The 13,190-nt window shown below is 31.6% G+C and overlaps 2 protein-coding genes across 2 annotated transcripts; both read left to right on the top strand.

Annotated features, from left to right (window-relative positions):
* Positions 1-4,973: 4,973 nt before the first annotated feature.
* LOC107646499 (mannosylglycoprotein endo-beta-mannosidase) lies at positions 4,974-10,238 on the top strand. The gene is made up of 11 exons (XM_088489743.1): positions 4,974-5,289; positions 5,416-5,554; positions 5,662-5,889; positions 6,016-6,074; positions 6,292-6,340; positions 6,697-6,927; positions 7,406-7,575; positions 7,697-7,901; positions 8,207-8,875; positions 8,973-9,200; positions 9,315-10,238. Exons 1-11 carry the CDS (start codon positions 5,141-5,143, stop codon positions 10,095-10,097), a joined length of 2,910 nt encoding a protein of 969 aa, XP_088345869.1. The 5' UTR covers positions 4,974-5,140; the 3' UTR covers positions 10,098-10,238.
* A 453-nt stretch (positions 10,239-10,691) lies between these two features.
* Positions 10,692-12,942, top strand: LOC148554680 (Tetratricopeptide repeat (TPR)-like superfamily protein). Its single transcript, XM_088489744.1, has one exon. The coding sequence runs from the start codon at positions 10,788-10,790 to the stop codon at positions 12,744-12,746; it is 1,959 nt and encodes a 652-aa protein (XP_088345870.1). The 5' UTR covers positions 10,692-10,787; the 3' UTR covers positions 12,747-12,942.
* The last annotated feature ends 248 nt before the right edge of the window (positions 12,943-13,190 follow it).

Raw genomic sequence — 13,190 nt, 5'->3', positions numbered from 1 at the left:
TATATTCCGACTGCACACGTATATAGAATAACTTTTAAGAAAGAGTCACGTATAATAAATACGGTCGATGATCGTAAAATTCCTGACAATCATTTTAATTTTCTTGCTCATGCTGATATATTGAAACAAACAAATGAACAATCCAACTTATTTGTTACGTAGTTAATTTGTATTAATCTACACAAAACTATTTTTTTATTTTAATTTTTGCAAATAAATCATATAATAGCATCATTTTATCAATAACATAAATTTTAATAGTTTATTTATGCAAATGTTTAAAATTGTATTGCGACTTTTTTAAAGGTATATCCTTTTATTAATATATTGTTAGTTTTATTGTTTAATATAAAATAAATTGGTAAAAAAAATTTAATTTATAAGTAATTTATTATGTTATTCATTTATTTGTCCTTAATTTAATACTTTTAATTCAATTTTTTTTCAATTAGATATTATTGGACTCTTGACCGAAAAAGAAGAGCTTATATCATGATCAAAAATAGGAAGAAGTGACCATTACACTGTGGTTGATCTTCATGATTTGGAGTATGTAAAATTTTAATATTTCACAATAATATTTTATTTTGTAACAATTATCTATACATATGCAAAATATTTTATCTTTTTCATTATATATTACTGCTTATTTCACTTAATTCTTACTTTTATTTAAAAATAAAAAAAAATAAGGTGCACACTATGAGATCAATTTACAACTCAATTATTCAATTATCTATGTGATCACCAAACAACCAAATACATACTTATTTTTCAATTTGCAAAATTTAATAAAGGCATTGGTAAGCATATTAGTTTAATTTTTTATTTAACATATTTGTTTATGTTATATTTGTAATCATATTATATCTATTTTTACGAATATATCTTTTTAAAAAATACTCTCAGTATTAACATATGGTGTATTAAATAAATATTAGTAGTTTTAAATTATTTATTATTTATTAGAGAATTTTGTGCATTAGAATTCTCTAATAATTTGTTATTCATTTTAAGCTGATTTTGATATGTTCTTACTTCACAGTAAATTAACATATAAAAATTTGTTGGTGAAAAGTATTACTAGGTTATTTATGGTCACATTAAGTATATATGTTTGATTTATTGAAAAAAATTACTAAAACTGATTAATAATTATTTTAGAGTTGATATACTTAACACTAGATTAAGAGAAAACGAACAATGCATAACATGTTACTTTTTTATTAATCAAATTATTATAATTCAAATTAATTTTAATAAAACAACTTAAAATTATAATTTCAATCTTATCACGTGCGGGACACAAGTTACTTTTTATTAATCAAATTATTATAATTCAAATTAATTTTAATAAAACAACTTAAAATTATAATTTCAATCTTATCACGTGCGGGGCATAAGTTATTACACTTGTCATCATTTAAAATTGGGAAAATACTTATTTCGATTCCTGATAATTTTTTTAAAAAATTGAGGCTCCGACAACAAATATCATTCCGGTCATTGATATTTAACTAACGAGCAATGCTAGGAACCAAAAGGGTATTAGCCAAAAACCAGCCAAATACTTTTGGATGAATCCAAAATTTTTATGAGTTAATATATATGGATGTTTCTTTTACTAAGTATCAGAATGTTTCTTTTTCATACTAAATGGATGTTTTTTTATATATTTTTTGAATTTTTTTGTATTGCAAATGTGAATGTCTCTATTTTTTTAAGAATTTTATTTTTTTTAATTTTATAGATATTTAATTATTTTTGCTAAAATATAATTGGATGTTTCTTTTGTTAAGTATTAGAATGTTTTTTTCATATTAAATGAATGTTTTTTTATAATTTTGTAATTGTGTAGTTTGTAGTCTCTTTAATCATTAAAACGGCACATAATATTCCAAAACGCAGAGAGCAACATCTGCAACAAACCCCTAATTACAAACATGTGTGTTGAATACAAAATAAGAACTCCATCGTCCACCATCCTGCACTCTAACATGTCCCTACACACTTCGAATACAAGTCAATCAAACCACATCCTACATAAGTATTCCTATGAAACCCACTCTTAATCATCTTGGCATGAAACTGCATTCCCCCTGCCAAATCCTTGAGGGAAGTAAAGGCAGTCAAAACACTATCCATAGTGAACATGTCCACCTCCAATCCCATCCTAACCATCTCATAGAATAGTGCCAGCGCCTCCGATCCCTCGCGGTGTTGCCCGCACACCACAATCATCAAGTTCCAAAAAACCTCATCCCTCCCACCAAGCCCCATCTCATGAAACAGCTTTTTCGCCTCACACAAGAATCCCTCCTTGCTATAACTCGTGAGCATGGCATTGTTAACAGAAGCATAAGAATCAAACCCACCCATCACCACGAAGCACAGCAATATTGGTGAGAGAGAGATCTGTGTGTTGATTGTTGGAAGTGGGTAGGTTAATATGAGAAAGAAGAAGAATGCTTTTATAGGTTTTAATTAGGTTTACTTAATTAATTTTAATTTTTTTAATTTTGAATTTAAAAAATTAAAAATTAATTATTAATATAAATTAATGTGGTTTTGTTTAATTTTTAGCTGATAACCTCTTAGTTCCATATACTTTTTCTTAACTTTATGAGATTGATTAGTCCATTGTTAATGATTTCTTTTCAAAACATACTCATCTGATACGTTAATCACTAATATATATATATATATATATATATATATATATATATTAGTGATTAACGTATCACATAAGTATTCACGTATATATACTCCATTTAATTTTTATAGATAAAAATAATTTAAAAATATTAATATTTCTTAGTTTTACACTGTAAATTTAGCTAATATATTTGAAAAAATAACAAAAAATATAGAAAAATTTAAACAACATTGACAATTATCCTTAAAAGACTACAAAATTTTCAACAAAAAAGAATTTATCAATCCTAATTAATTCTTAATGAATAAATCAACAGTTTAATAGGCCATATAGACTTATTTTGTTAATATAGAAAGAAAATATTAATAGTTAGTCTCATAAAAATAAAAATCAGGAATAAAAAATAGTATTTTTTTATTAAAGATCTCTTGTCTTTCGAGATAATTGTCAAGAGTCGTTTAGAATTTTTTCTCTTTAAAACCATAAAATATGTCATAGGTAACAAGAAAATATAAAAGAAGAAAATAATAAAAACAATCATAATATAAAAAGTATATATATATATATATATTTCATTCTTTTAATAAGTTGTTTGGATTTGTGGAAAATAAAAAAAATATATAAAAAAATAAAATTTTTATTGTTTGAATAAAAATAACAATTAAATAAAAAAATTATATAAATTTAATATAATTTATTTTTTCAAAAATAAGATAAAAATAAAAAAATAAATTAAAATTGATAAAATTATAAATTTAATTTTTGATTAATAAAAAAAAATATCTAAATTTTTTTTTTTTTAATTTTCTTTCCACTTATTTTCTCTCTTTCATCCACACACTGTGTTAACGATCTTACGCGGGATGTAACTTTTGTAGATTAACTATTAAGTGAAAGTGTGAAGGATCAACCACTCTCCCATGTTTGGTAAGTAGTTATATGTGGCATTTAGAACTTAGAAGTGAACAATGGAGATTGTGTTACTATAATCCGAAAGAGAAAAGATTAATTATGGCGGCGTTTAATTTCATGCGTCTTATATTTACAGAATTCCACGTGTTGTGTTTTATAATTGGGCAAATCATCGTAACATCTCAATCACCATGACACGCACGTATCAAGAAGAAAGCACTATGCCACATACCAAGAAGAAAACAGAAGGACTTTATTCTTTTTCTTTTTATCTTTGCATAAAGTATGTACATATATGTTTGATACGTATTCTAAAATTATTTATAACATTTAATTTATATTGTTTGAATCAATTTTATTTTTATTTATATCTTCTAAATTCATTAAAATTTTAAGGTTTTTTAATTTTGTCATTTTTATCTCATTTTTGCTATTCCACCTTCTTTCATCTTTTTTCTTTTTCTGTAGTGAGAGGCAGTAGGTGATAGTGGCATTGGTTTTGTTGGTAGTGTTGATAAAGGAATTAGATGAGATAAAAAAGGATAAAGCTTGAGGAAAAAAGATGGAATGGGCAAAATTGAAATATAAAAAATAGAATTAGTAATAATAAAACGAATTTAGAAAATTAAAACACATTTTTAATAATAAGGCTAAAATTATGTTAATAATTTAAAAATAATAAATATCTAAATTGGTCGTAAAAAATTATAGATCAGACATTTTAATTTTAATAAATTTTTATTTATTCTCATCAAATAAATTAGTTTATTTGCTTTTAATTAAGTTTTAATTATGTACGTTCAATAAATAAACTTTTAACAAATTCTTTTATAAAATAATTAATTAAATTAAAAAAATATTATTATAAAATAAATTAGTCTTATTAAAAAAATTCATTTATATGATAAAAGTATTTTTTTTAAGATTCATACAAATAAATGTTAGATAATTATTAAAATTGAAAAGGTGGATAAAAATACACATAAATTTTTATATGATGAATAAATGTATATTTTAATATTTTAAGGAGTTATCTGTACCAATAATATCAAATTTTGTTATCATTTCTATCATTCTATGGCTTGAATAATTTTTTTGGTGGTAGCAATCGCCTAAATGACACCTTATTGTGTGATGTAGCACCTTCAATTGTCTTTAAAAAATTGAAATGTATATTTATCCATCTTGTAAAAATACATGTATACTTTTATTATTTTTTAAATTTATTAATTTTGTTTATTACTTTTAATTATTAACTCAATTTTTTTAATATAATAATTTAATAATATATTTTTATTTATATTTTTAAATATTAATAAATTAATTGGCAAAAATTAATAAATTTTAATAATCTTGGAATAAAAATTTATTGAGACAAAAAAAAATCTCCAACTTAAAATTCCTTAAGCACAATGCTGGTTATTCTTTTAAAATTTACAGCAACCATAAAAAAAAAAAAAAAAAAAACCACACACACACACACAAAAAGTTACCCTTTTTCTTTCCATTTCTGTTCTCATTTCTCTGACTCGTGTCGGTTCAGCGATCTAATTATTCTCAACTCCGGCGACTATGGCGGAGCAACACCGCAAGACGGTGCTTGATTCAGGGTGGCTGGCAGCCAGGTCCACCGAAGTCCAATTCACTGGAATCCAGCTCACCACTACTCACCCCCCTACTTCCCCCACTTCACCATGGATGCAAGCTCTCGTCCCTGGAACGTAATCTCTCTCTCTCTCTCTCTTGATTGTGACAAACACAGCATTATTAGCTTTTAATTACTATCCATTCATGCATTTCCTTTCAGTCTTGTCTTTGTGGTAGTTTACTATCTATTGAATTGACAGTGTTCTGGGGACCTTAGTGAAGAACAAAGTGGTGCCTGATCCCTTTTATGGACTTCAAAATGAAGACATTGTAGATATTGCTGATTCTGGAAGAGATTATTATACCTTCTGGTTTTTTACCACCTTTAACTGTAAGCTGGTACGTTGATGCTCTGTTGTTGTGGTTCTTTATTTGATATTTGTTTCTTTATTGTTTTGATGGATCATGGATTGACATAAGTTAACTAATTACTGAATCCTTTGCAGTCTATCAATCAACACTGTGATCTGAACTTCCGTGGAATCAATTACTATGCTGATGTGTATTTGAATGGGCACGAAATCACATTGCCAAAAGGAATGTTTCGAAGGCATGCAATTGATGTCACCGATATTCTTCACCCTGATGGCAGTAATCTTCTAGCTATTCTTGTTCACCCTCCCGATCATCCTGGGAGAATTCCTCCTGAAGGGGGACAGGGTGGTGATCACGAGGTCAGGATACGGTTTAGAGCTTATTAAATCAGTTAGGGCTTTGGAATTGAGAGCCTGACGAGGGTTAGAGAGGAAGTGATTGATTATTGTAGTGTGTCTAAGTCATTCTCTTTTGTTGCTCTGCAGATAGGCAAGGATGTTGCCACACAATATGTGGAAGGCTGGGATTGGATAGCTCCAATAAGGTCACTTACTTGATTAATGTTCCATGGACAATGTATTTCCTTTTATTTTCCCTTAATTATGTCAAATAATATATAAAAACCATCATTCTTTTAAATATAGTGCATTTTGAGCATTACATGTTGACTGCTTAAAATTTGAAGAGAATGTGCACTACAGAGTGGGTCATGTAAAACAAAATGCATCTTTATCTAATGCTAGTGTTGAATTTGATTGCAGAGATAGGAATACTGGAATATGGGATGAAGTTTCCATTTCTGTTACTGGGGTGAGTTATATACTTATATTAAATATTTTAGTTCACTATCCCAAATTCTTTTCATGCATGAGAATTTGTCATTGAGACCATTTAAGTTAGCCTTTTTTCTCCTGATCGTCCTTTTCGGTTCGGTGCATTGCCTTCCTCTCCCTTCCGTATTCATGGTTAAATATAAAGAACTGCTAGTCCTGTCATATACTGGTTTTTTTGTAGTTCACAATTAGAGAAATGCTATGATACCTTTTTCCATACAGCTAATGAATTTGATTGAGCATTCTTTAGAGTTTACTTCTTGATAGTTGATAGTGCTTCTAAGTTCTAACCATTACTTGGGAGGATGATTTCAGTATCTTTGTTTTGTGCAGCCAGTAAAAATAATTGATCCGCACTTGGTGTCATCATTTTTTGACAATTATGAAAGAGCTTATCTACACACAACTACTGAGTTGGAAAATAAGAGCTCCTGGACTGCTGAGTGTTCTTTGAGTATCCAAGTGATCATGGAACTTGAGGATAACATTTGCCTAGTGGAGCATGTGGAAACTCAATATCTCTCAGTTCCAGCAAATTCAAGGGTGCAGTATACATTTCCTGAGGTCAGTGACAACATTCAATTGCTTTTGACAAAGTTTAGTCCACTGTGTGGATGTATCTTATTCTCACTCTTAAACTGCTCTAATCCTATTATTATAATTGTTGAAATCAACTTTCATATCCTGAACCTGAAGTCCTAAATGACTATTATGACCATACAGTCTTTGATATACTGCTGCTAGTTTTTAGGTTCAAGATACCATAAATAATAAGTGGTTCTCTGTGTTTCTTTGTTTGGGAAAAGGAAATAAAAGGTTCAGGTATGAGGGGACATATTTGATGAGGTGATGTTTAGCAATTTCCAAGATATTGGGATTCATAAGTTGTAATTATTACTTGATGTTCCTCTGAAGTGGTTATACTGATGGTGTGATCCAAAGAAACAAAACTGACAGCAAGAGAGTATATAAAGATTTTTAAGTAGTCAAAGTGATCATAGCCATTGTTGTAGCTTATTTTCTTCTGCATCTTCTTCCCCAGCTTTTCTTCTATAAGCCCAATTTATGGTGGCCAAATGGAATGGGAAAGCAGTCTTTGTACAATGTTATCATTAACATTGATGTTAAAGAATATGGTGAGTCTGATTCATGGAGCCATCTCTTTGGGTTCCGCAAAATTGAGAGCCATATTGATGATGCTACTGGAGGGAGGTACGATGAATTTCTTATTTGATGTTTCTTCAATGTGGTATTCTGTACCTTTTTCTTAGTAGACTTAATTCAATCTTAATCTGTTTCTGTATATGTCTGTTGCATGTTTTTTATCTTTTAGGTTGTTTAAAGTCAACGGAGAACCAATTTTTATTCGAGGGGGAAACTGGATATTGTCTGATGGGCTACTGAGGCTTTCTAAGAAGCGGTATAATGCAGATATAAAATTTCATGCAGATATGAATTTAAACATGATTCGTTGCTGGGGTGGTGGACTTGCAGAAAGGCCAGAGTTTTATCATTATTGTGACTATTATGGCCTTCTGGTAAGCCATATTGCTGATATATCTACTTGTCATCCTTTTTCTTAAGCTATATTTTTTGAAGATATTTATTGAATAATGCTGCTCTGTCAAAACCCATACAAACTTGAATGACTCAATTGTCATTATTAAAAACAGTGTTATGTATTTCTCTTCATTGTCTGTGTTGAACATGACTTTGTTATGAGCGTACTTTTGGAGGTCTTTTGTTGCGTCCCAGTATCTGTATCTTAATAGTTTATTTTTATATTACATCAATGCCACCATTGGTTTTGAAAATGGTCATACTTCTGGTTTAAATCTTCCAGGTATGGCAAGAGTTCTGGATAACTGGGGATGTTGATGGACGTGGCGATCCAATATCAAATCCAAATGGACCTCTAGACCATGATCTTTTCTTGTTTTGTGCAAGAGACACGGTGAAACTTCTCAGAAATCATCCTAGTCTTGCTCTCTGGGTGGGTGGAAATGAACAAACTCCACCAGATGATATAAATACTGCTTTGAAAAATGATCTGAGGCTTCATCCTTGGTTTGAAGCTGTAGATGAAACTAACAAATCTGTAGGACACTTGTCTCCGGAGCTGACCGATCCCAGTCAGTACCTTGATGGCACACGCATATACATAGAAGGATCATTGTGGGATGGGTTTGCTGATGGAAAGGGGAACTTCACTGATGGTCCTTATGAAATTCAAAATCCGGAAGACTTCTTCAAGGATAATTATTATGATTATGGATTTAATCCAGAGGTTGGCTCCGTAGGAGTGCCAGTTGCATCTACCATAAGAGCCACAATGCCTCCGGAAGGATGGAAGATACCAGTGTTTAAGAAACTTTCCAATGGTTATGTAGAAGAAGTTCCGAACCCCATATGGGAGTACCATAAATACATTCCTTATTCAAAACCAAGCAATGTTCATGATCAAATTCAACTTTATGGTGATGCAAAAGATCTTGATGATTTTTGTTTGAAGGTAAGAGAAGTCTTCATATCTTTGGCCATTCCTGATTTTCCTTCCTTTGTTCTTTCATTGAAGCTGGTGTAAAATTTTTATTCTATTATCCTGTCAGGCTCAACTTGTCAATTACGTACAATATAGAGCTCTTCTCGAAGGATGGAGCTCTCGAATGTGGAGCAAATATACCGGTGTATTGATTTGGAAGACGCAAAATCCTTGGACGGGTCTGAGAGGTCAGTTTTATGATCATCTCCTTGACCAAACCGCAGGCTTCTATGGTTGTCGATGTGCTGCCGAGCCAATTCACATACAACTTAATCTGGCTACATATTCTATAGAGGTAATTGTGTATGAAATGAAGCTCAGTTATATGAATTAGAAATAAAATTAGACACGTCATTTTACAAATATGATAACTTCAATTGATTTTATAATTTATCTTTTCCCAACACAGGTCGTTAATACTACGTTGAAAGAATTATCTAATGTGGGTATGGAAGCTTCAGTGTGGAATCTGGAAGGAACATGTTCGTACTATAAGATTCTTGAAAATCTCTCTTTGCTGCCAAAGAAAGTTGCATCTATTTCTGAGATGGATTATCCGAAGTCAAAAAATTCAGAACTAGTTTATTTTCTTCTTCTCAAACTATACAGCATGTCAGATCACACAACCATCTCTAGAAACTTTTATTGGTTACATATTTCTGGTGGAGATTACAAGCTATTGGAGCAATATAGGAAGAAGAAAATACCTCTCAGGATAACATCCCAGACTTCCAATGAAGGGTCCACTTACAAAATTCAAATTCAAGTGAAGAACACATCAAAAGAACCATACTCTAAAAGTTCAACAAGTAGGCTCAGCTATGTTGATGGTAAGGACTCACTGGAAACAGCAGATTCCTTGGTTGACAAGGAACATGAAGTTGGTTGGTTTAAGAGGTTACAGAGATGTTTTGCTGGGAAAAGTGATGGTTTGAAAGTTTATGAGATAAATGGGGAGGACGTTGGTGTTGCTTTCTTTCTTCATTTTTCTGTTCATACCTCAAAGAAGGACAATAAGGAAGGGGAAGACACCAGAATTCTTCCGGTTCATTATTCAGATAACTACATTTCAGTGATCCCAGGAGAGGTGATGCATATTGAGTTGACTTTTGAAGTCACTGACCCTGAGGGTGTCACTCCTTGTGTTGCTCTGCATGCTTGGAATTACGATGAAGCACACTTCATTCTATGAAGTTGTATGATAATCACACTCAACACAACAGCCTTGTGAAATGCTCATGTATTTTAGATTTAAAAGTAATATTACATGACTAACAAAGTTTATTATTTTTTACCAAAATCAAATACTAAATTATAAAATATTAGGCTCAAAGTGTTGGCTAATATTGATAAAAAAAAAAAAAAAAGTATTGGTTTTTTACCTCTCTTAAATTTAACAAAGGAAGGGTAAACATAAGGAAAATTTTAGTTGATTTTTTTAGCTAGAAAAATCATTAGCAACCGTCTCCTTTTAATGTATGAACTTGAACTCAAGACTATATTAAAAGATGAACTAATTTATTTAATGTTTCTGACTAAATTAACACAATACTAGTATTAGCATTTTGTTTATGCGAGTAGAATATCTACTTGTTAACAAATACTTTAAAGATATTAGTTTAAAATATTATAACAAAATGTTTTAATAAAAAATTATTAAAAAATAAATTCCTTATATTTTCAATACATTAAAAGACATCAAAACTTCGAATTTCTGTTTTAAGAAGTCTTTTAGAGCACATTGTACTTGGATTTTTTTTTTTTTTTTTTTTTGACATGAGTGCTAATTTTCACTTAAGCCAGATACTGTGGTGAGACGTAGTTATGTTTTGTGTAATGTGGTTTTCATTGAACCACTGTATTGTTATGATCCATTTCATGGATGAAATCCAGATGGAAATTCAATGTTTATATCCCTTCGTTGGTGGATTCTCTCAGTTCCCCCTTCAATCTGAAGAACCCACCATTACCAACTTCTCAAAACCCATTTTCTGCACCAACCTCAGCTTCTCTTCTCTCCCTTTGCGGCAGAGATGGAAACCTTCGCCTTGGTTCTTCCATCCATGCCCATCTCATCAAACAACCTCAATCATTCGATTTTGATAGGTTCCCACGTAATGCCCTTTTTGTTTGGAACTCTCTCTTGTCGATGTACTCGAAATGTGGTGAACTGCAGGATGCCCTTAAGGTGTTTGATCGAATGCCCGTGAGAGATACGGTGTCATGGAACACTATGATTTCTGGGTTTTTAAGAAACAGGGATTTTGATTCGGGTTTAATGTTCTTTAAGAAGCAAAGGAGTGAGTCAGGGACAGGGTGTTGTGGATTTGATAAAGCAACTCTGACTACAGTGCTGTCAGCTTGTGATGGAGCTGGATTCTCTAGTTTAACCAAAATGATCCATGGTTTGGTGTTTCTTGGTGGCTTTGAGAAGGAAATTACGGTGGGAAATGCTCTCATAACTTCATACTTTAAGTGTGGGTGTTTTAGTGAATGGAGGCAGGTTTTTGATGAGATGCTTGAGAGGAATGTTGTGACTTGGACAGCAGTGATTTCTGGCCTTGCGCAAAATGAATTTTATGAGGATAGTTTGAATTTGTTTGCTCAAATGCGTTGCGGGGCAGTGAGTCCTAATATTTTGACCTATTTGAGCTCACTTATGGCTTGTTCAGGTTTACAGGCACTGAGGGAAGGTTGTAAAATTCATGCCCTGCTTTGGAAGTTAGGAATGCAGTCGGATTTATGCATTGAAAGTGCTTTGATGGATTTTTATTCAAAGTGCGGAAGTTTAGAAGAAGCATGGAAAATTTTTGAGTCTGCGGAGGAGCTAGATGAAATTTCCTTAACTGTAATCCTTGTAGCCTTTGCTCAAAATGGATTTGAGGAGGAGGCTATCCAGATATTCATGAGAATGTTGAAATTGGGTATTGAAGTGGATCCCAACATGGTTTCTGCTATTCTTGGCGTATTTGGTATTGACACGTCTTTGTCTCTTGGTAAGCAGATTCACTCTTTGGTTATTAAGAAGAACTTCATTCAGAATCCTTTTGTAAGTAATGGCCTTGTAAACATGTATTCCAAGTGCGGTGATTTGAATGACTCACTCCAAGTCTTTCACGGAATGAGTCAAAAGAACTCGGTTTCATGGAACTCTATTATTGCGGCTTTCGCTCGCCATGGAGATGGTTTTAGAGCACTTGAATTTTATGAAGAGATGAGAATGGAGGGTGTAGCACCAACAGATGTTACATTTTTGTCACTACTACACGCGTGCAGCCATGCAGGCTTTGTCGACAAGGGCATGGAGTTCTTAGAATCCATGACTAGAGATCACAGCATAAGTCCTCGCTCGGAACATTACGCCTGTGTTGTTGACATGTTGGGCAGGGCAGGACTTCTTGAGGAAGCTAAAAAGTTCATTGAGGGATTCCCTGAGAATCCGGGTGTACTAATTTGGCAAGCATTGCTTGGTGCTTGTAGCATCCATGGTGATTCTGAGATGGGTAAATATGCCGCGGATCAATTATTTTTAGCTACACCAGAGAGGCCAGCTCCTTATGTTTTGATGGCAAACATATACTCCATTGAAGGGAAATGGAAAGAAAGAGCAGGTGCCATTAAGAGAATGAAAGAGATGGGAGTAGCAAAGGAAGTAGGCATAAGTTGCATTGAGATTGATAAGAAGGTTAACAGTTTCGTTGTTGGGGACAAGTTGCATCCAAAAGCTGACATTATATACTGGGTTTTGTGTGGGTTATTGGAACACCTGAAAGATGAAGGTTATCTACCTGATAAAAAGTGTATTCTCTATTACTTGGGCCAAGAAAAAAAGGATTATTAGCTTCTTTTATTCTCACCATTGAATTTCTAGTGATAATCCAATTCAATTTTTGTCCAGAAAATTATCCAGCCTTGGATTTGTTTCTTTAAATAGAGGACACTCAGCAGTATAATGGATTTAGGGCATTTGTTAATCATTATTTTGTATACTTAGTTCAAATATTTACTAATAATATTATGAGTATAATTCAACTAAATTTTCTTCCCTTTCTTTTTTTGGTCGATAATTTTCCTCCCTTTCAAATACAACAATTTTACGATAATTGTGTTTTGTGTAGGATCCAACTAACTGACTAACTGTGTGCACAATAAATTGAATTATTATGTGCACAATAACTTCTGATTTACAGTATAAATATTGAACTTCTAAATATAAGTGAGAAAACAAATATGAGATTCTTTTTTGTGTAAATTAATGCATCTATATTTTTCATTTTAATTCATG

Source organism: Arachis ipaensis, chromosome B6, assembly GCF_059453495.1.
Source record: "Arachis ipaensis isolate K30076 ecotype BB chromosome B6, ASM5945349v1, whole genome shotgun sequence".
Classification (NCBI taxonomy): domain Eukaryota; kingdom Viridiplantae; phylum Streptophyta; class Magnoliopsida; order Fabales; family Fabaceae; genus Arachis; species Arachis ipaensis.
The sequence above is the reverse complement of the archived record's forward strand: the minus strand, read 5'-3'. Positions and strand labels throughout refer to the sequence as shown.

What these genes read in the sequence shown, in the direction of transcription:
- LOC107646499 (XM_088489743.1), top strand. Translation starts at nt 5,141, where the DNA reads ATGGCGGAGCAACACCGCAAGACGGTGCTTGATTCAGGGTGGCTGGCA. An exon ending in CCACCTTTAACTGTAAGCTG is followed by an intron (nt 5,555 to 5,661) that starts GTACGTTGATGC and finishes AATCCTTTGCAG; the next exon opens with TCTATCAATCAACACTGTGA. An exon ending in TGGCTACATATTCTATAGAG is followed by an intron (nt 9,201 to 9,314) that starts GTAATTGTGTAT and finishes TTCCCAACACAG; the next exon opens with GTCGTTAATACTACGTTGAA.
- LOC148554680 (XM_088489744.1), top strand. Translation starts at nt 10,788, where the DNA reads ATGAAATCCAGATGGAAATTCAATGTTTATATCCCTTCGTTGGTGGAT.